The sequence below is a fragment of the Crocodylus porosus genome, unplaced genomic scaffold (assembly GCF_001723895.1).
Source record: "Crocodylus porosus isolate Cpor-Errol unplaced genomic scaffold, CroPor_comp1, whole genome shotgun sequence".
NCBI classification, from domain to species: domain Eukaryota; kingdom Metazoa; phylum Chordata; order Crocodylia; family Crocodylidae; genus Crocodylus; species Crocodylus porosus.
The window spans coordinates 32,939,385-32,960,848 of NW_017728917.1; the positions used below are offsets into that span (position 1 = coordinate 32,939,385).

Consider the following 21,464-nt stretch of genomic DNA (forward strand, 5'->3'; position numbering starts at 1 on the left):
GGCGGCTAGGATCTGGAACCAACTTCCAAGAGAAGTGGTGCTGGCTCCTACCCTGGGGGTCTTTAAGAGGAGGTTAGAAGAATACCTTGCTGGGGTCATTTGACCCCAGTAATCTTTCCTGCCATGGCAGGGGGTTGTACTAGATGACATACTCAGGTCCCTTCCGATCCTAGAAGCTATGAAACTATAAGTGTCTTTTCATTTGTAAACTAAGCAATTCATAAACAGAAGTCATCAAGACAAAACAAATATGAAACTACCCACACTGTACACAGGTCAGGTTTCTATGGAAAATCAGAAAAAATACCTATATTCAGAAGACAGTGATCTGATGTAGAAATCACAGTTGTAGGTTCATCTCTTTTTACAGCCCACACAACCTATGCCATAAAATGACTATGGATAAGCCCATGGATAAACCAGATTGAAACATGAGACTAAATAGGAATGCTGCCTTCTGAACAGTGCTGATTTAAAGAAAAGTCAAATCCAACTGAGAATAATGTGATCTCTGTGGTTCCTTTATTCCATCACAGGGAATATTCCTTCAAAGTTTTTCTCTCTCTCTCTGTTTTAACCACAACACAATCATGTTAATTGGTCACTTTCATGTTCCTTCCCAAAACACAGCCAATTAAACATAAACAAATCAGGATGTGGTAGGTAAGTGGTCATTGCTCTTACTTGATGAGCTTTCTGTGTTCCTTTATGTAGCTGATCTTTAAAGTGGTAAGAACTTCTTTTATTTTTTTTAAGCATTATCCTTTTTTATAGTTTCATAATTGGTAGGGTCAGAAGGGGACCTGAGCAGATTATCAAGTCTGGCCCCCTGACCTGGCAGGAAAGAGTACTGGAGTCAAATGAATTGCTTTTATGTAGTCCCATGAATGAACGGTCTAATTGAATATGACTATTTCAGGATTTCTAAAGGCAAATTTTGGGTAAACTGTCAAGTTCTGAAAAATGACAGCTATCTGTAGCTGACTGAGTCTTGATCAGCATTTTGAATGTGCGTGGCAAACTGTTTGCTACTATGATACGGCGATATGTAAAACATCCACTGGATAATACAGTTTTTTAAAATTACATTAATTTTCAAGGGAAGCATTTTAGTTGACTTTTCCCTAGCTTTTTGCCCAGTTAACAGAACATTCATACATAATCTGGAATACATCTTCACTTGGAGACTTTTCAAAATATTAATATTTTTTCTTTTTACTTGCCCTAGTTAATGTGTAGAATTTTAATATTAAGCTCCAAATCAGAAACAGCCCTGTTCAAGACAGCATGTAAGTACTTACTTAACTTTAAGCGCATATTTTCCCACAAACAGAAATGGAATCTCTTAGGATAAATTGTATACTAGGGATAGCAGGCTAAAAAGGTGTAATATGATACCAGTCTACAATAATTTATTATTTTTTATTATTACATGGGGGGAGGAAGCAGTCATCTGTTTTTCTGATCATGGATCTGATCCTAAGTGGCAATAAAATGAATGCAAATTTTGCTCAGGATCCAGCCTGACACACATAGATCCAAGTGCTTAAGTCTCTCTGAAATGACCAGCAAAGCTTCTTCTAATTTCTATAGAGAACTCTGGTCATATATTAGCCAATGTTATTGTACTTTACTTACTCTACAGTGGAATTTGAAGAGAGGAATTCAAAATATAAGCCAAAGTTACTTAGAAATATCCTACAAAACAAATCTGATAAGTGTAAAATACTTCAATACTTCCAATTTCTACTAACGCTTTATTTTTCAAAAATATATTTAGACCAATAAGGTGTATATTCTCCATAGTTTATGTTGGAAAAGGTCAGTTCTCCCTACACATGACTTGCAAGAGTGAAGCCTCTGTTAAAAGTAAAGGGTAGGAGAAGAATGCCTTACCTGTAGCAATTGTTATTGTAGTTGTTGTAACTCCCCAAAGCTGTCAAGCATCCTAAGCAGATGGCATAGGAGAAAAAAATCTGTGTACCAGCATCCACCCAGACCTGCAAGAAAAACACAGAGTGAATCAAAATGAAAAAAAGGAACCATCTTTATGATTTCAGTGAACTTACAGTGTTGTAGGCAACTATGTATGATAATGATAAACATCTGTAAAACTGTTTAAATTATAAAAGAAACTCATAGGTTTGTTTCTTCTCTTAGACCTAGTGGTATAAGCCAGGAATAGCTCAGTTGTGGTCTATGGACTTCACACATACTGAACAAGCATAAGAAGAGGAAACTCAGGGTTCTTCAAGCAGAACCTCAGCTTTCATATATTCTCCATTCTCTTCAATGAAGCTATGCTTTGTGGCATCTTACACTAGCTGAGGAGCTGTACCTTTTTCTTGTCTCTGCTGGATAGCTAGGTACTCAAGAAAAGGACTTTGACCTTAATGAAATAATTAAGTAGGACTCAAAAGGCAAAGTGTGGTCATGTGCAATCACGCAAGTTAAATTGTGAGTCTGATTCAAAAGCAGATACATTGTAATGGAATATTTGCCTAGTGTTGTCACCTAAGAAACTCCACAATGGACCAGGACTGGATAGTTCTGGGGAGTATAAACGAAGAGAATAACAAAGCAGTCTCTGCCCCAAGGAATTTACCTATTAATTAGCTCTATAAAGCCATTACCTTGATAACATTCATGTCTCCAATTTATGCAAGTATGAGTTGTAAGATAAACACCTTGGCTGTGACCAAACACAGGGACTACTCTGTCATTAATAATCTCCAAAAGTCAATGCTGCAAGACCTTCCTTGGGGGGAAAGCAGAAAAATGGTGTGTTTGTATTACTGATTCATACAGTGTCTGGTTGCATCATTATTTGCCTCAAGTATCAATTAATTTCTTCAATATGTGGACAATAGGAAAGTTGTACTCTTGCTTGCTTTTCAGTGTATAGATATTGTAAATGAGAAAGTAGATAAGAATGCTGACTTTTTTTTTGGAATATGTTTTAATAACTGAGGTGGTTTGCAGAGAAATACCAAAATCCACTGAGATGAAAATAAGAGACTATGTCTAGTTTATGCTTTAGGTGAAAAAGGAACTAAACTATACTGAGATAAAGATTTTATATACTAACCAAGTTAATCATAGTCATCAAAGGCAGAGAAATGCATACACATGCAGGGATATATTTATTTGATATGTGACTGGAAGGTCTTGGTTTGTGGAGCTTTTGTAAGTTGGAAGAGATTCTATTTAGAAATAGCATTAGGATCACATTTGATTTGCATCAGTGCTTTAAATGGTTTCATTGCTGTCATGCTGAATAAGATACAGATGATTACATCTCAACGTTTCACCACTTGGTAGGGAAAAAACTTTATAGGGAAAGCCTTTTGATAGACAGACTATTTAACGAGATTGGAAGCTCTCAGAAAGCTAAAAGTAGCATAGTTCAAATGAGAAAGCACCGTTTTCTTAAGTCTAAACAAAAACCAGGAAACTGGATCAGCAGACACAGAATCTAGCCATTATTTGGCCTAACTTGTAGGTGCCTAGCCTTCTCAAAGTGTCCCTATCATTGTTGATACATTTTATATTAATCAACTAATCTATTAAAAGAAGAAAAAAGAAGAAAAAGAAATAAAACATAAATCTGGCAGAAAAGTACACAAACCGAGACGCTTCCCTGCCAGGTGAGTGCCCTAATCACTGAGTTACAGAGTTGCATTTCCTTTCCACACAACCATCCACTTTGGGGAGAAGGAAAATTTTCCAACCCAGAAGAGCATTAAGGAAACTCTCTTGGAAAATGGACAATGTGCTTGAACCCCCTCAGGCTGAAGAGGGCCCAAAATTTAGGTCTCCCACTTTCTGGGTATGTGCTGTAACCCAGTGTTTTTCAACCAGTGGAGCACATCCCACTGGTGGGACTTGAAGGTTGTGTAGGTGGGATTTCAACTCATTGCCTGATTGAAAAAAAATCAAAGTTGTTTGCACACTTATAGAAATAAACATAAAAATACAATTCTTGGAAAAAGTGGGGTTTTGTTTTTATCGTGGTGGAACCAAGGTTTTTTGACAAAATGGTTGGTGGGACTCTTATAAGTTGAAAAAGGTTGAGAACCACTGCTCTAACCAGTACCCTATTATAGAAAAGACGTGCAGCCTGGCAACCAATTTTTCTTCTCCAGTGCTGCATTTTGTAATGAAAACACTGCAACCGCAACTGCCCAATCATGTTAGCCTGTGTTTAGTGTCTTCCAAGCATGTCTGTTGAACTGGGCCCCCCAGGGAACTTAGCACTGCTCTGCCTAATTTCTGTATCTGAACAAGGTGTAGGCAGGACCTAGGTGCCAACCATTCAGACCAGCAGTTCTGCAGAGGCTGGTCTGAATGGTTGGCAGAACTGCAGTTCCCAGAGAGCTTTCAGGCCATGCTGCCTATGTTTACATGAGGTGCTGACTGTGCAGTTATCACTTCATAGTAGCACCAAGGAACAGCTTTTTGGTGATGCTAACTGAGTAGTAGCATGAGACTACTGTGCAGTAGTGCCATGTCATGCTCTGTCACACAACACTATTGCACAGTAGTCTCGGACTACTGTGTAGTCAGCTTCTTGTGTAGACACAGGCAGAGAGAAGCACCACTGAGTTCTAGGTGTCTATTAGGCCTGTGAGAAGTGGCTAGCAGTCACTTTGGATTCGGATTCGGCCGGCTGGGGGACAGTGACTCAATTCAGTGATTCGAATCACTGTCCCGAATCGATTCAGTCAAATCTGATTTGGAGATTGGGCTGCTGCCAAATCAGCTGAATCTCCGAATCACACGTGTCCCATTTCCCACCCACTCTCCCAGCTCCACCTCACCTCAGCTCCCGGCTCTTTGAAAAAAAAAGCCCGCACTCACCAGATGCTGCCAGGCAGGGGAGCCATCCCCACCGCCCCCTGCCACCTCCAGCTCTCTCTCCCCCGCCCCCTACTTACCAGCTCAAAGCCCCCCTAGTTACCACTGCTCCCTGCTGCAGCAGGCGTGGACTGCCTAAATCACCGAAGCTCTCCGAATCTTTTCTGAATTGATTCAGACCTTTAAATTGGTCCCCTGATTCGATTCGGAGATTTGGCCACTGAATCAGGCCAAATCTCCACCAAATCAAATAAGCACCTGAAGCTTTGCACAGCCCTAGTGTCTTTCTCTATGGTTAAGCAAGGTTTCTCTGGTTTGCAAGATCTGTTTAATCTTGCTTTAGGTGCTGAAGTTCTGTCTTGGATCTAGCCCTAAAGCACTGGCTAGCAGTGAAAAAGTTAATGATATCAACATTAAAGATTACCATAATCAGGTTTTGGAGGCAGCTGCCTTTGAAATGAATGGAGCCTATTTGTCCTGGTGTCTCCAGGCTTGGAATGGCAGCATTCCATAAATTTACATTTGCGTCATGTTTCTTTTTTAAGACTTTGCAACCTGAAGGTTAAAATATTTAATTTAAATGAAAGCCATACCAGGAATGGATTGTGTTTCAGGTTCAATAGATATAGAGTCACAAGGACACACAGAAATGTGCCAAAAATAACTGCTAAAGATAACATAGTAATTAACACTGGGTTGAATAAAAATCTGTTATAACAGTTATAACAACTAGATAAGAAATTCATCATTCTTAAACTGCAGTAAATATGCTTTAACTATAAGTAATGCTGGCTTTTGAATGAAAGTGTTGCAGCACGTACAACATGACCATGTTGTAAGGCCATGTAAGGCAAATAAATAAATAAATACAAGTCTTCTAGAAAGCTATTCAATATGGGTAATGTAACCAGGCGCATGGCTGAACTCTGGGAGCACAGTTTCAGGCAGTTAAAAGTGATAACCTGCCTGCTCAAGGGGGGTCAGCTGAGAGTGTTGACTTAGAAAAGGTATTGAAAGGTTGCTGACAGTGAACACATGGACATGTGACCACAGAGAGACAACCAACCAGTGACAGCCATGGGTCAGAAGTCACTAGGAAAATAAAAAATTCTAAAGAAGGAGTTTTAAAAACAGAAGAAGAAGCAGTTGGCATCAGCCCCGACCTCCAAGGCTGCTGATGGTGGACACTTAAGCAAAGGACCTCAAGGTGGCATTTAAGTAGTGGCTGGATGGACCGCTCATCTTGTGTATATTCTGGGACTGGGGACTTTGGGTAATATATTTGCTTTTCCTATATTGCTTTTATTTCCTATCACTGTATATCAATAAACTTGCCTATTATCAACTGGCAGGTGTTGTGATCAATGTGGGGGGTTGTGCCTGCCTGAAACAAAGGTATAGGTGCTGGGTCCAAATCCAATGTCAACAAGAATAATGAGAATCTGGCCCCCAAAAAGTTAAAAGCTCCCATGGAGTGGATCTGGGGGAGGGAGGGAAGAGGGTGGTGCCAAGCAGGGAGCACTGAGCAGATCCATGGTATCTTCTCTCTGTGTCCAAGAAAGGACTGTAGCAATGAGTTAACACTTCGCTGAGTGTATGGTTGTTTGTTATGGACATTGATTTTGTTATGGGCATTGGTTTTCTGTCTAGGGCTTTGTTATGCCCATTGGTTTTCTTTGTGGGAGCAAGTTTGCCCCAGTAAAAATAAAGAACTGAGTGATAAACTACTATATGTGGTGGGGAATGCAGATACTCTAAACCTAACATCACCCACGGAGACTGGAACCCTGTTAAAATGGCTGGAAGGGCTGCTGCAACAGCAGCAGCAGCTGTTTCAACAGCTCCAAACCTGGAAACAACAGTTCCAGAGACAGCATCAGGAAGAACTGCAGCCATTTCAGCAAGAGCAGCAGTAGCAGCACCAGCAGGAGTTCCTGAAACAGCAGTTGGATGCTAGATGGATCCCTACCCTCATTGGTGAGTCACTAGGTTTCCTGAGGTTAGAGAGAGGAGTCCTCACAAAAATGGGACCAGGAGACAAAATGGAAGATTTTCTTACCATATTTGAATGGGTAGCGGAGGCATATCAGTGGTCTCAGGACACATGGGCTGTGAGAATGGCCCCCTTATTAACTGGGGAGGTGCAGGCCACTTACTGGACCATGGAAGCAAACAATGGAAGCCTAGGATTATACAGCCCAAAAAGCAGCCATATTGGAACAGTTTGGACTTATGGAGGAGGCTCTTCGCCATCTGTTCCAGTCATAAGCTTGGGACCCAAAGGTGTAGCCTGGGCTATGGCTTAGAAGCTTAAAGACTTATGCACCTGATGGCTCAAACCAGGCTTGCACTTGGCTACAGAGGTTGTGGAATTAGTGACACTGGAACAATTCTGTACCATCTTCTCAGTAAAAGCCCAGAGATGGGCATATAGTCACTGGGTAGCTAACCGGGAGGAAGCCACACAGAGCACAGAAGAATTAATGGTGGCAGAGTTAGACTTCCAGGAACCCCAAGCTTGCTACCTATAGACCCAAATAAGCCAGGGCTCTGCAGCAAACCAGCCAGGGGTCTAGGAAGTCTTCTGATAGGGGTGTTACCTCCATCTCCTCTGAGGCCCCCAACAGGAAAGGAGCCTTCAAATGGAGGCCAGGAGAAGAAAACTACTTGGGACATCCCACTAGTCTAGAAAGAGGAAGCGAGGTGCAGGTGATGTACTTCCAATATGGGGAGAAAGGACACAGACATTGCGATTGCCCCCAAATGGACTGTGGATATTCCTACACCTTTGTCTCAGAGGAAAGACAGCGGGAGCCCAGACTTGAGAGGATATATGGTCCCTGTAAAGATCAGGACTATCCATGTGGTTGGACTGATAGGCTCAGGTTCTGGGTAAACATTTGTACACAAGTGGTTTATGAGTTTGGTAAATATGCCAGTAGGTAAAGGTGCGTATGTCACATGAATTAATGGAGATACCAAACCCTGCTCAGTATTACATCTGAATATGACCAGTAGGGGATAGGAAAGACATGTAAAAGAGGTACTGGCCCACCATCTAGCCTACCCCATGGTGGGATTGGGGCTCAATGGCCCAGCTGATCCAGTTGGCCCAGAGAATGGATTAAAGCCCAGGTGGATTCCAAATGCACAGAACCAAACCTAGGGGAAATATTTCCTTTTGGATCCTGAACATTTTGGACTACAACCTCAGTCGTGCCAAGAGCAATGACGGGTCAGACAGAAGGCCCTCACCAGCCACAGGAAATGTTCTGGAAAAGGGGTAGGGGCTCAGTGTTATCTGAACCCTCCCACAAAGGAAGAAAAGGATCAAAAGAGCTCTGCTGCTTATCTGCAGGGTGGATTAGATCAGGTTGAGGAAGACCAAAATTTCATCAGGGATCAAAGGGAGGAGCCAGTATATGTCCTTCTGTATAGCCGGTTGGGACATAGTAGATGCACATTTAGTCACCCAGGACTCCCATTTTCATCTCAAAGGGTACCTCCTGATGAGGGTGATCAAAGAGAATGTCACTGGGGCCTGGTGGCACCAACTGTTGTTCCTGAAGCAATACCATCACCAGTTGTTGAAACTGGGGGGACATTTGGGGGTAGAATGTACCCTGGGGGGGGACTTTTGGGCATAGGCAATGTATGGAGGGGGCACGGGGTGGGGGCACATGCTCCCTCTAACAGGATTGCTGATGGTGGCAGTGCTTGTGCGAGCTTGCCAGCTCTGGCCCTGCTGCCGCCACCAACAGTGGCACCCGCGGGTGCCCCGCAGACTCAGGAGGCACCAGTCACCCATGCATTTCGGGGTGGAAAAGATCCAGCATAGAGTGCTGCTGCATTTTTTGGTTTTGGCATGGGGTATACCAGGAGGTCAAAGATTTGTACATCTTGCCCCAAGTGCCAGCTGGCTGCTACCTGGCCTGTTAATAGGGCCCCACCAGTGCCTATCCTGCTGGTGCCATTTGATTGGGTTGGAGTAGACTTGGTGGGAGAACTGGATCCCAGTTCAAGGACATCCAGGTTCATTTTGGTCCCAGTTGACTATGCCACCTACTACCCTGAGGCAGTGGCAATCTGCTCCACATCACTTCAAAACAGTCACCATGGAACGAATTTTCTCCCTGGTGGGCATTTCTAAAGGGGTTTAGGGTCTATACAGACCAGAATATAGTCTTCATGTCCCGGTTAGTATGGAAGGTCTAGTACTTATTGAAGGTTCATTCAGTAAGAACGTCAGTGTACCACTTCCAGAAAGAGGGCAGTGGCAGTGAGGCAGGCAGAGTGTGTGTGGGGAGGGGGACAGGAGCGACACAAGTGGCATGAAAGTCAAGCAAACTGACCCCTGCCCATTGCCTCCCCACACCTTGCCCCGCCCCCCATCACTGCTTCCCCTGTTGTGGGGAGGGGTGGGTGGGATTTAAGATGTCCCTCTAATAGTTGGGTTCTATACATGGAAAATTATAACAAACCAATTTATAAATTGACCATATATACGTTCTAATTATTAAGGGGTTGTTTTAAATTTGAAGTTGTCTTGGATTCAGCTAAATACAGTGTGTGGCTAAGCAGGGTTTCATATGACAGTGACAATACTAGAGAAGAAACTTGCTGACATCATGCTTCTTAACACAAATGCTTCTAGAAGTTGACTAAATAATTCTAAAGCTTGAAATCTTGCACAGTACACATACAATGAACTTTTGGCTTTTTACTCTTTCCCCAAGTTGTGGGAGTTAAGTGAGCAGAAACAAAATGCAAGGTGTATGGAACAGAAAGTTTGGTTATTCTGTCATAGAATTGTTAAGAACTTTTCTAATAGACAACTTCTTTCACTCCAACACATAACTTACTATTTAAAAAATATGTAGCTATTTTATTTCCATCTTGAACTATTTTCCCCTGATTCTCTGAGAGTAAATACTTTAAAAAATCCTATTTTTAACTAAAGGAAAATTGTTCTTTAAAATGTGAATACTATTGAGTCTTATCAGAGTGATGAATAATGTATATAGCAAGAAGACTATGAAATGATTACTCATTCTCTGATAAAAATGTGGTAAATAAATGACTTTCAGCATGCAAAACATTCTGTAATGTAGAGTCAGTTCTCTACTTGATGAGAAAGGCTTGTAAGATTTTCCATTTTTTTTTGCCTAAGTACCTTAATTACACAATCATCATCACTAGCTTCAAGGTTGAGGGTGCTTTTCCTAATTGCAGTTGAAGTGGGTTTTCAATTTTTTTGTCAGTCATGAAAAATTGTCCCTCTATCTGAAATGTACCAGTTAGTATGGATACATATTTAGGCTCCAATTCTGCAGACATTTATGCTAGTACTTAAGCATGTGAGTAATCCTATTGACTTCAACAGGGCAAAGTTAAGCACACAAGCAAATGTTTACAGCTTTGGGGCTTTACATTGTTATAATTTCTAAATTATGGAAAAGACTATTTGAGAAAGACTGAGATTTAGACGATACAGAAATTTTGTTTTACAGGGAAGCATTTTATAGCATTCTTGTCCCTGTTCTAGTAATGTATGGAAGTAATACAAGTGATGAATGTTAGACCACTTAGAAGAAAATTTTAGGGCATTTATACATGTGCTACGGGAGTGCAGGGGCAGGGGCGCTTTAATTAGAGTTGCTCTCAGAGCTTCTCTAATTAAAGTGCCCTGAGCATCTCGAGTATCAGTGTCTGCACGCTTAGAAATGGCAGTGGGGGTGCTTTAAAAACGCTTGTTGAACTAGCTTTAGTTAAAGTGCCTCCGCTGCCATTTTTAAACATTGGGATGCTGATACATGAGATGCTGGAGACTGCTAATACAAGTGCTAAATAAATGCACAGTAATGACTGAGCAGTAACATCTTATGTAGATGCACCCATTGTCTCTCAAATTGCCTTCCACCTTTACATTTGCTACCAATCCTTCCCTATTTATTAGCAGCAAATTGAGAAGAGTTTGAATGCATGTGCCTCTTGCAGTGTCTCATACCACTTTGAGACATTGCAAGAGGCACATGCAGGAGCACAAAAACATTCCCTGCACTGCAAATTTGCAGCGCAGGGGCAAAATTAGAACTCTGGATATCCAGGGTTCAAACAATACCCCAGAGGAAAAAAACGGGCCAGGTAACCAGAGACTCGGCCCTCCACAGAGACAATCTGGTAGCCTGGCAGAGTATCTCTGTGGTTGGCCCTTTCCCTGGTGCTGAAGAACTCTGCCAGCTTGTGTGGGGCAGGCAGCGGTGCAAGCTGCAGGGACCTGGATCACCTTGTGCCAGGTAAGTAGGGGTTTGGGAGGCTGGGGGGGGGATCTTGGGGGAGGCCCCGCCTGGCCCCAGCCCCAGTTCCTTTCCCCAACTCCATGTTCATCCCCCCATCCCCCACTTCTTCCCCAGCTCCCCATTTGTTCCCCCATCCCCATTTGTTTCCCCCACCGCCCGTTAGTTCCCTGTGTTCTCCGATCATTCCCCCACCCCCATTGTTCCCTCCGTCCCCCGTTACTTCCCCCATCCCCCACTCATTCCCCCAGCTCCCTGCTTGCTCTCCCAGCCCCACCCACCACACTCACTGGCAGTAGCGGAGAAGGAGCAGGGGGCTGGAAAGAGCAGGAGAATGAGCAGGAGGCTGGAGACAGCAGGGGAAGTCTCCAGCTTATCTCCAGGGGCCTGTCTAAAGCCTCCTGCTTGTTTCCATCTCCCCTGCTCATTCTCTTGCTTGTCTCCAGCCTCTGGAGGCTGGAGATGAGCAGGAGAACAAGCAAGGGGGTGGAGAGAAGCAGGGGAATGAGCAGGAGGCTGGAGACAGCAGGGGAATGAATCCAGCACATCTCCAGGGGCTGTCTCCAGCCTCCTGCTAGTTTCCCTGCCTATCTCCAACCTCCCAAGGCTGGGAACAAGCAGAAGAAGGAGCAGGGTGCTGGATACAAGCAGGAGGCTGAAGACAAGCCCCTGGAGGTAAGCTGGAAACTTCCCCTGCTCTCTCCAGCCTCCTGCTCATTCTCTGCTACTGCCATTGAGTGTGTGTGGGGGGGGGGCTGGGAAAGCAAATGGGGTGCTAGTGGAACAATTAGGGGTGGGGGGAATTAAGGGGGAGCAGGGGAATTAATGGGGGATGAGGGAATGAACGGGGAGCAGCAGGTGCGGGGAATGAGCCTCCTGCTCGTTCTCCTATTCTCTTCAGCCTTCTGTTTGTTCCTGCTTATCTCCAGCCTCCTGTGTTGAGGGTCTAGGTGGCCTCGAGGAAGGGTTGAGGACCACCAAGATCTGGGAGCTGGTATCCCACTCAGCTCTGTTAAGGGGGGCGTTGATCCCAATCTCCCCAAGCAAGGCCATCTTGTGGATGGCCTTCTGTTGCTCCACAAGCCTATCGAGTATCAGATATGTGGAGTTCCACCGAGTCTCCACATCCTGCATGATTTTCTGTTGTGGGACATTCAGCTTTGCCTGTTCGTCCTGCTGCATTTTGTCCCCTTTGATGCTCCAGTGGAAGTAGCCTGCCACATTCCTTCACTTGGAAATGAGCTTGCTGGTGGTGCTAGCACTGTCACTGGTAGCCCTGTCCCCCTCCAAGGTGTCCCTGACTAGGAGGTGGAATTTGTGTGCCATACAGTGGATGCCAACAAAGTTGGCATCACGGACCACCTTGACCATATTGGCCCCATTGTCAGTGACCATTAACCTGTGGGTGAGCTCACCCTGTCCAATGAGCCACCCCTACACCAACCAGTTCATGGTCCCCATGATCTCTGTTGCTGTATGGGACTCATCCATCACCTTAGCTTGAAGAAGGGCCTACCAACAGCCTTACTGGTTGCACCAGTGCCCTATGAGGGAGTGGTATGCATGATCTCCACTCCGGCTGCTCCAGATGTCTGAGGTGAAGTGTAGGACCACCTGCAGACCTGCCTTACACAGCTCTTCCCACAAGTACTCCCTACATGCTTCATATAGGGAGGGAATCACCATCCTGCTGAAGGTGGTGCATGTGGGCACTTGGTATGATGAGGCCATGAGCGCCATGAACCAACTGAACCCTGGCCACTCAACTAAGGAGAAAGGTTGGCCATCCACAGCACATATTTCACCAGTGCTCTGGGTGTTCTTGCTTGCCCTTGCAGTGCACCCTGCTTTCTGTCCACCTTTCCCCCACTGTTCCATGGTGGCCTGCCTCTGCTTTGGGGCAACGGGAGCTTTGGAGTGATAGTGGGACTTCCCTTTGGGCACACTCATGCTGGTGCCAGGCTGAGGAGGAGCAAGGGCAAGAAGGTGGTGCCTGCAAAGATGCGTCAGCATCCCCATGGTGCTCATGTGTTTTGTTCCCTTGCCCCAGCTGGTTTTGGCTCAGCAGTGCAGGCAGATAGTGTATGTAGGATTATCTGCCAGCTCAGAATGATCCCAGACCACACTACCCACTCACTTCTGGGGTGGAGGTGCATGTGTGGATGCTGCAATTTCCCCCTCCTCAACAGGCAGAGGCACAACAACAGGAGGAGTGGACTCAGCCTCCTATGAAGTGCCTTCCAGGGAATGAGACCTGGTTGTAGGGGAAACCTGAGGGGTTCCCCCCACTTCCCCAGTCTTTCTCTTGCTAGGGCACTCAGATCCAGATCCAGCTCTTCCTCTGGCATGGGAAGGCTTAGCATGGGAAGTAAAATGGAGGTGAAGGAGACTGTCATGCTGGTGCTGCTGCTTGTTGTCATAGTGGTGGTGGTGGGGCGTTATGGCTGGTGCTCTTGGAGGGGATGCAGACTCAGGCACAGGCAGTGGCAATGGCACTGTTCCCCTCTCCTTGTTGCCTCTACTAGTGGATGCCTCATGCCTGTTTGTTGTAGCAAAGAAGCTGCATCTCAGTTTGGTAGGGACAGGGACTAATACCTCTCTCTCTACCATCTCTTCTGCCCCTCCCTGAAGGCTTGTCAGTTGCCTTTCCAGCATGTTTCATGGTGTGTTTCATAGTGTCTTGTCTTTATAAAAAAAAATATAAAGGTATATATGTGTTTCCCTATATAAATTCTATATTATATAATATGCAATATAATAAATAAAATAAAAATATATAAATGTATATATGTGGTTTCCTATATACATTGTATTATAATATGCAATATAATTATGCATTGAAAAGAATCAATCAATGAATATAATAATAAAATAAGAGGATCTAGAAAGAAATTAAAAGGTATTGTGGAATCTCACTTGCTAGGATAGCAAGTAGGAAATCAATGATAGTAGCCTTTGTTGTCTAATGCTGCTGAGCTTTTGGAAGATAGCTCAGTAACTGACCCCAGGGCAGAAAGCAGGTCTGTTCAAACAATGCTCTCTTTAATGCTATTTTTCCATCCTTCCTCCAGAGCACTGGGATTGGAAGGGACCTCAGGGAAGGAACACAGTCACTGACCAGCTACACAGTCAATATCATAGCAGTTCTTCCCCGCTCTTTCTCCTGCCTCTCCTTATTTTATGTTTCTTTGCAGTCAAGCCCAGCTTCAGCTTCAAAACTTTCAAAATGTTTCAACTGGCCTCATTTTGTTTCAAGGGTGTTTTGAAGCCTGTTGTTTCATTGTTATTTCACTGTTTTGAGCTAAAAATGAGTCAAAACAGCATCAAAATGAAACAGCCAGCAACGTTTTGCACAGCCCTAGTAGTAACTGAAATTACTGCACAGCACAGGCACACATCTACATATGTACACCTGTACTGCACAGTAAATACGGCAATTTATGCTGACTTAAGCGTAATGCAGGTATCAAATTTTATGCCTAGTTAGTTACTGAGTAGTAACGCACATATGGACACTTTACTGTACAGTAGCACTGTGTGTGTAGATTGATTTCAGATTAATTTTAGTCCCAAGTCAGTCCACATACAGTGTTAATTTGCTTTAATGCCTGCCTGTGTAGATGCTGGCCTCTTCCTGCTTAATGTGCAGTAACTTACTGCATAGTAAATTTAACTTGGCATAAATACACATGTAGACATGGCCTGTTACACCCACTAAAATCAAGTGAAATTCTGTGCTCAGTTGCAGTTGTGCAACCAGCCTGAATAAAAATTGATTTCACTTTAAAATTCTGATTTACTCTGAAACATGAAACTTTGAAAATTGGGTCTTCTTGCACAATAGATTTGTCTCCTGTGTCTATTTTGAATATTTTGGCTCATGTTCCTGAGTAGAGTGAATTTTTAATGCATTTTGCTGCTAAATTTTACTACTATTAATCCTAAAAATCAAACATAGCTATATGAGAGTTACCTCTATTCATTTCATAACAATTATTATGGCTGTAGAGTCTTGGTTATAACTGAGCTAAAAAGACTGACTTTCCAAATGACTTCAGTAGGAGTTTCCAAGTTTGACTTATATGAAAATACATTTGAAACTGAGATTTGGCTTGGAAATAACTGGGAGAAAAAATAGAGTCTTATTTTCCTATGTTCAGAGATAATTTTTAATTGGCACTAAACTAAATCTCTGAGAATTTACAGAGACTTATAATAAACCAGTTAGAACACATCCCTCTTACTCCCAAACTACCACAATAAAAAAATCCACAAAGGAAAAAAAAGTACTTGTGATGTGCTTTGAAATCATCAAAACAAGTTTTGTTGGACATGACCTGGAAGTTTGGTGAAATAGGAGAAATATAAATCAAAGAGCCTCAGTGGGAAGGCCATGCATCTCATTTCAAATGGAGCACTTCCACATTGAAAAATGTTTAACCAGGGCTCATATCATTAGTCAGGATTTTATCAGTGAAAAGTAACACTTTACAGATCAACCAGAAGCTATTGCTGGACTTAATTTTTGTCTCTGTTGCATCTATGCAGCTCCAGTTGACTCAGTGGAATGATCAGGGTGTAACTGAAGGGAAAAAAATTGGCTCACCGTATTCAGACAGAGGAAAGAAAATTCTGGATCCAAGCACTCTAGCACCAAGCGTGGCTCCAAAAGTAAAAATAAATAAATAAATAAAATACATAAACAAATGAGTGTCTGTACATGTGTGGGGAGGCTGCTTTAATGTGCTGTAATTACAGTGCATTGGAGCAGACTCAATCACGTTTGCTGAAGCATGCTTCAGGAAGCCTCCATGGCTCACGTATCAGTGTCCCCACACTTCAAAATTGTGGCAGGGCTGCTTTAACTAAAGCTTGTTCAGTGAACTTGAGTTAAAGTACCCCCACTACCATTTTGAAGTGCGGGGACACTGATACACAAGACACTGAAGGCACTTTAATTATAGTGGCTGTTAGAGCTACTTTAATTAAAGTGCTCCCCCCTACTCCTGGAGCATGTGTAAAAACGCCCAATAATAATAGCTCTTTTAACCCCTTTCTCCAAAATAAGCAACTACCTTCATTTTTTTAAAATCCATTATCTTGTTACTCTTTCAACTTGCCAGTCAGAGTCATTAAACTGGAAAATAAACCAAAACAAAATATGAACAGTGTATTGTGAATAAATGGCAGAAAAACACTGAGTTTTGTATAACGGACTTAGTTTGCTTCTGAAGTTTACTACCAAGGGGTTTTTAACAACACAGCTTCTGAAAGCAGAGCCTTCATTAGAGCAGGAAAACAGAACTTAAATGGGAAGGCATAAAATGGCTGAATTAAGCTCTCCTCCCCCCCCCTTAATGGGAGTAATTCTCAAAAGATTGAAAGTAGGTTAGGTGAATAATAAAACAGCTATGTTTCTAGTGTCTACCTGACAACAGCTTTTGTGAAAGTGAATAATTACATGAAAATCACTTCCTTTCCACCTTTCTTTGGGATTTCTGTGTGTTGCTAGGCAGTCACTCTTCTACCTTCTGCTAATGTTGCTTACAGACACAGATGAATACAGTATATTCATTATGAGAAAGGGTTGCTGAGGGGGAGAAAGACTTAAATACTCAAGTTGTTGTTTATTCATTGCTGCCTTCAGATTCTTTTACACATATTTAAATGCTAATTTGCCTAGGCATGATTGGTGGCAGAGTACCTCCCCTTAAATGGAGCATAACCTTTCTTGGTGTAGAAGTTACATTGGTAGTATGTTTTTGTGGTGCCAGCCAATGTTGAAAGTCAGCTATGGGAGCTTAGGGGACCAAAGTTCTTCCTAAAACTAGCTGGAAGGATGCTATCCCTTACTCAGACTACCTCTCATCATTGTGGCAGGGAGGCACCTGCTACAGTACAAGTATTGTCCATCAAGAGCTGTACTGATTTCTACTTGAAACATCCAGGTCAGGGCTCAGTGGACACTGGCATAATTCCAAAAACAGTGCCAACAAGATGCCATCATACTGGTCAACTTGTAAAAACAAAAGAATGCACAGATATTTTAGAGGGCAGGCCGAGGTAAATAAAAGTCTAAAATCACCATTCTGCCTGTGGCACTAATTGGGGCCACAAGCATTCCCAGGAGTTCATATTGGATAATGAGTGTGTGTGTGTTGTTAGGAGACAGTATGTAAACTAAGACTGGATACACTGGCATCAGCAATGCTGGATGCAAAGCCTTTGAAATGGATCCCCCTGCTTCTGAACCCTGAAGTTCATTTTTTTGATAATGGATCGGTTGGTTGGGATCCTGTGCAGATTACCAAAGGAGGCAACAGAAAGCCCATAATCTTTGAACTCTGTTCTCAGACCCAATAGGTCCTGAGCACAGGTTTAAAAGCTTGAGAACTGACATCCCAACTCATGTACCCTGAGTAATTCAGGTGCTCGAAACAGCCCCAGCCCTGAAGAAAACTCAAGTACTAAACAGATTGAAGATTCTAACTTCTCATTAGTCTTTTACTTAATCTTTCTTAACCTGTGCAAACATACATAGCGAGCACCACAAACTATGCTCCATACACAGCTGCACAACTTCTGCGGAATTTAACACCCTTACATATAGCACTTATTCTAAGCAATTTCTTAAAAAAGAGTAACCTAGCTACTTAATGTAACAATCTTTGAAGGAACCTTCATCCAGTCTTTGAAATGTACAAAACTCAAACACTGGCCAAGTCTACATGAGCGGCAGACTGCACAGTTCTTGCCCTGAAGCCATTTGAGTATTTAATGACTGCACAGTAACTGCACAGTACCATCCTCACATGGTTTTTTTTCTGACACTACTGCACTGTAGCAATGAGCTACTGTGAAGTAGCTCATTACTACTGTGCCATAAAATGTTGGGTCAGAATTAGGGCCTAGAAATGCTACTGTGCAGTAGCTCATTGCTACTGCAAAGTAGCATCTCATGTAGATGTGCCCACTGTTAGCAATGCTGGCATGTTCTTTCATCTACTCCAGGGATGGGCAAAATGCAGCCCACTGGGCTATTCTATCAGGCTTGTGGGGCACTTAAAATAATAAAATTAATACTTATCTGCCCCTGGCTGCCCGTCATGCAGCTCTTGACGGCTTGCCCAAATTCTGTAAGCAGCCCTCCGCCCAAAATAATTGCCTATCCCTGATCTACTCCCATGTCCTCCACCTGCATTATTTCCCTCTCACTACAAAGAAAAGGGACATTAACTGTGATTATCCATATCAAGTTCCTGCCTGTCTCGTCCAATTTTATTCTCATAGTGACAGATTCCATTCCATCTATTCAGAGTGTAACTAGACTTGGACACCTAAATGTGATTTTTGTCAACCCTGCTTGAGGCACTGAAAAAACAGTTAATGCGAAATGTGAGTGAGTCTTTTTCCTCACTGTATTTCTGTGACTCAATCTCAAGGTTTAGCTGATGGTGTTTTACAAAAGTAGATGCATTAATGACTTTCTAGGATTTCAACAGGGTGGAACAGAATTATATTTAGGTCTCTAAGTCCACTTAGATGCCTAATAAGAGGAATAGTGGCTACGTCTACACAAGATCCTGACTGTGCAGTAGCCTGTGACAACTGTGCAGTAGCACTGCATGACAGAAAGCATGATATGATGTTACTGTGCAGTAGTCGTGGGCTGTTGTGCAGTCAGCATCATGAAAAAGCTGTTTGGTGGCACTACTGAGCAGTAACTCTGGTTACTGTGCAGTTGCTTAGTACTTGCATAAACAAATACTAAATGACTGCACAGTAACTCAGTGTCTCATGTAGACATGGCTAGTATCTGGTACCTAGGGAAACAGCAACCTGGAGTCACATCACAAAGAGCAATAAAGTCAACTTACAGAAGTTGTAAGCCAGAAGTTTTACTCTAGATTTTGCCATCCTCATACAAACTTGAGAAGTGTACCATGCCACCTTGTCCATTCAATTATGTTGCTGACCCACACTCACCACAGGCACTTGTCCTTCCATCCCAGTTATGGCACCAAACCTTGCAGGCCTTGTTTCAGCAGTCTCCCTTTCTGCATGTCAGCAATTTGAGTTTTCCTTTTCTGCTCACCTTGATAATGTTAGGTATCACTCTGACTATGCTGCAAATGTGGACAATTTCCTTCTGTCATATGTAAGGCTTAGCAAACACAGAGTAGTCTGCCTTCAGTTTGAAGTCAGAAAGCTCCTTAGTGTCCTTAACCATGTCTTGAATGCATATTGCAAGACACTGAAGGCTACAGAATGCAATAATTTCATTTCACATTTCATGATACAAACTTTGTTCCACACATATAACACAATTTCTTTAAATAGTATTCACAAGTCCAATAATATGAGTCATCTTAAAGTGATTTTCATCATCTCTTGTAAATTTAATTTATTTAGTTTTGAATAGAAGCATCTTTGCCATTTCAGCAAATCTAGATATCACTATGATCATTTTCTTTTTGTGCCATACCTTTAAATCTAACTTCTGCTGCCTCCACTACCCTTCTGTTGGGAGAAGCCAAAGACTTCCTCTGCCAAGGCTGACAATCAGTTGATTGACAGCTGTATCCCAGACAGCCCTGGGACAATCTGGAGTCCCAAACTTGCCCAAGCTGTCCCCAGGCCAGGTCAACAATCAGCTAATTGGCCATCCTGGCTCAGGACAGCCCCAGGTCACACCAGGCTGCAGACACCTTGACTTCAACTTGCTAATGCAGGTGAATTCTCTTGTCATTTGACAGAAGCATTCTAAGAAAAAAAAATCAGATTTCTAGTACATTGGAAGAGGTTAGAAGAGAGATATTTGATGAAAGAGGAAGATATAATAGATCCCAAATACTTGTGAAGTATCTGCCTTTTACCAATATTCAGTTCTCTTTACTACATCACCAAATGTATAGGTGGTTCAGTTCAGATTGTCAGGAATAATCTAAATCATTCATCTAGGATGAGGCTGAGACTATTTTAGATTTTTATTCACTCGTGGCAAGTACTCTACTAATCTGGTTTGACAGACAAGTGACCTTAGTGAGATCGTTTTCTGTCTGCCTGAAAACACCTTAAAGAAGCAGTGCTGCCAGTGCAAACAAGTCTCATGATTCTTCCTTCCTGCCTACCCGTATGTCTTCCTTCTTTCCTTTTACTTATTTGGCAGTTATATTTTAAACTATTATTTGTCACATACTGGCTGTGTCTACATGAGACACTACTATGGACCTGACTAATTACCTCTGCAGTAAAGTGTCACCATTTACATCTGCAGAGTTATTAAGCAGCAGTAAACTATATTAGCAATGTGGCAACAGTTCAGCCTCTTGACGTGACAGAACTGAATTGGTCCCTTAGGCCTACGAGGCCTAGTTGCCTTGACATAACTGGGCTCGAGTAAATTCACAGATTTAGGATTCATGCACAAGCTATGTTATTGTAGAACCTGTTTTTTCTACAGAAAAAGGTCTGGTGTAACATGTTTTTTTGCAAAACGTCTGATAAAAATGCTTGTTTGTTATGGTGCATTCCACCCATATCTGGAGCAGATGGCTCCTTGTACAAAGAAGAGGGAAAAAACACAGATAAAGAAAAGTCATAATTCAGGGTTGAAAAACAGAAAATTGGCTTAATTAGTAGCTACATGACTAAAGGACTATAAATATTACCACCTGAACAAAGGAAGCATCCCTTCACCTCCCTTTTCCCTTCCCCTCACATTAGCAATTCCTGAGTACTGAAGACATGTAATGTCCTTTCAAGGAACCAGCCTGTTTTGAGACACCTGGCCAGCTCTCAAAATGTGTATTATTCTGACTGGTAATATGCAATTACTTGCTTGCTAAGATTATATCTATATGCTTGGAGATAATACTTTACGGGAGGTGCACCGAGGCCTAGAGTCAGTGGGGATCTAGTCAGAGAACTTCTGAAGGGACTGGGTGTATTTAAATCAGCAGGTCCTGACAATGTCCACCCCAGAGTGCTAAGGGAATTAGCAGAGGTCATTGCGGGACCTGTGGCATGCCTTTACGAGCACTCATGGTGCTCTACTGTTGTGCCAGAGGACTGGAAAAGGGCCAATGTGGTTTCCATTTTCAAAAAAGGGAGGAAAGAGGACCTAGGAAACTATAGGCCAGTTAGTCTTACCTTGGTCCTGGGTAAGCTTTTTGAGAGAATTATCCTGGCACATGTCCACAAAGGGCCAGCAGGGGAGATCATGCTTAGGGGCAACCAACATGGGTTCATTAGTGGCAGATCCTGTCAGACCAACCTGGTGGCCTTCTATGACCAGGTCACAAAATCCTT

General features: G+C 42.9%; 1 protein-coding gene across 2 annotated transcripts in view; it reads right to left on the reverse strand.

Moving 5' to 3' along the window:
* Window positions 1–21,464, reverse strand: part of SLC6A11 (solute carrier family 6 member 11) — a 306,352-nt gene that overhangs the window by 64,021 nt on the left and 220,867 nt on the right. For both annotated transcript variants that reach the window (XM_019537042.1, XM_019537043.1), the window contains one exon: window positions 1,897–2,000. In XM_019537042.1, coding sequence (XP_019392587.1) covers window positions 1,897–2,000 — 104 coding nt within the window. The remainder of the gene's footprint in view (window positions 1–1,896; window positions 2,001–21,464) is intronic.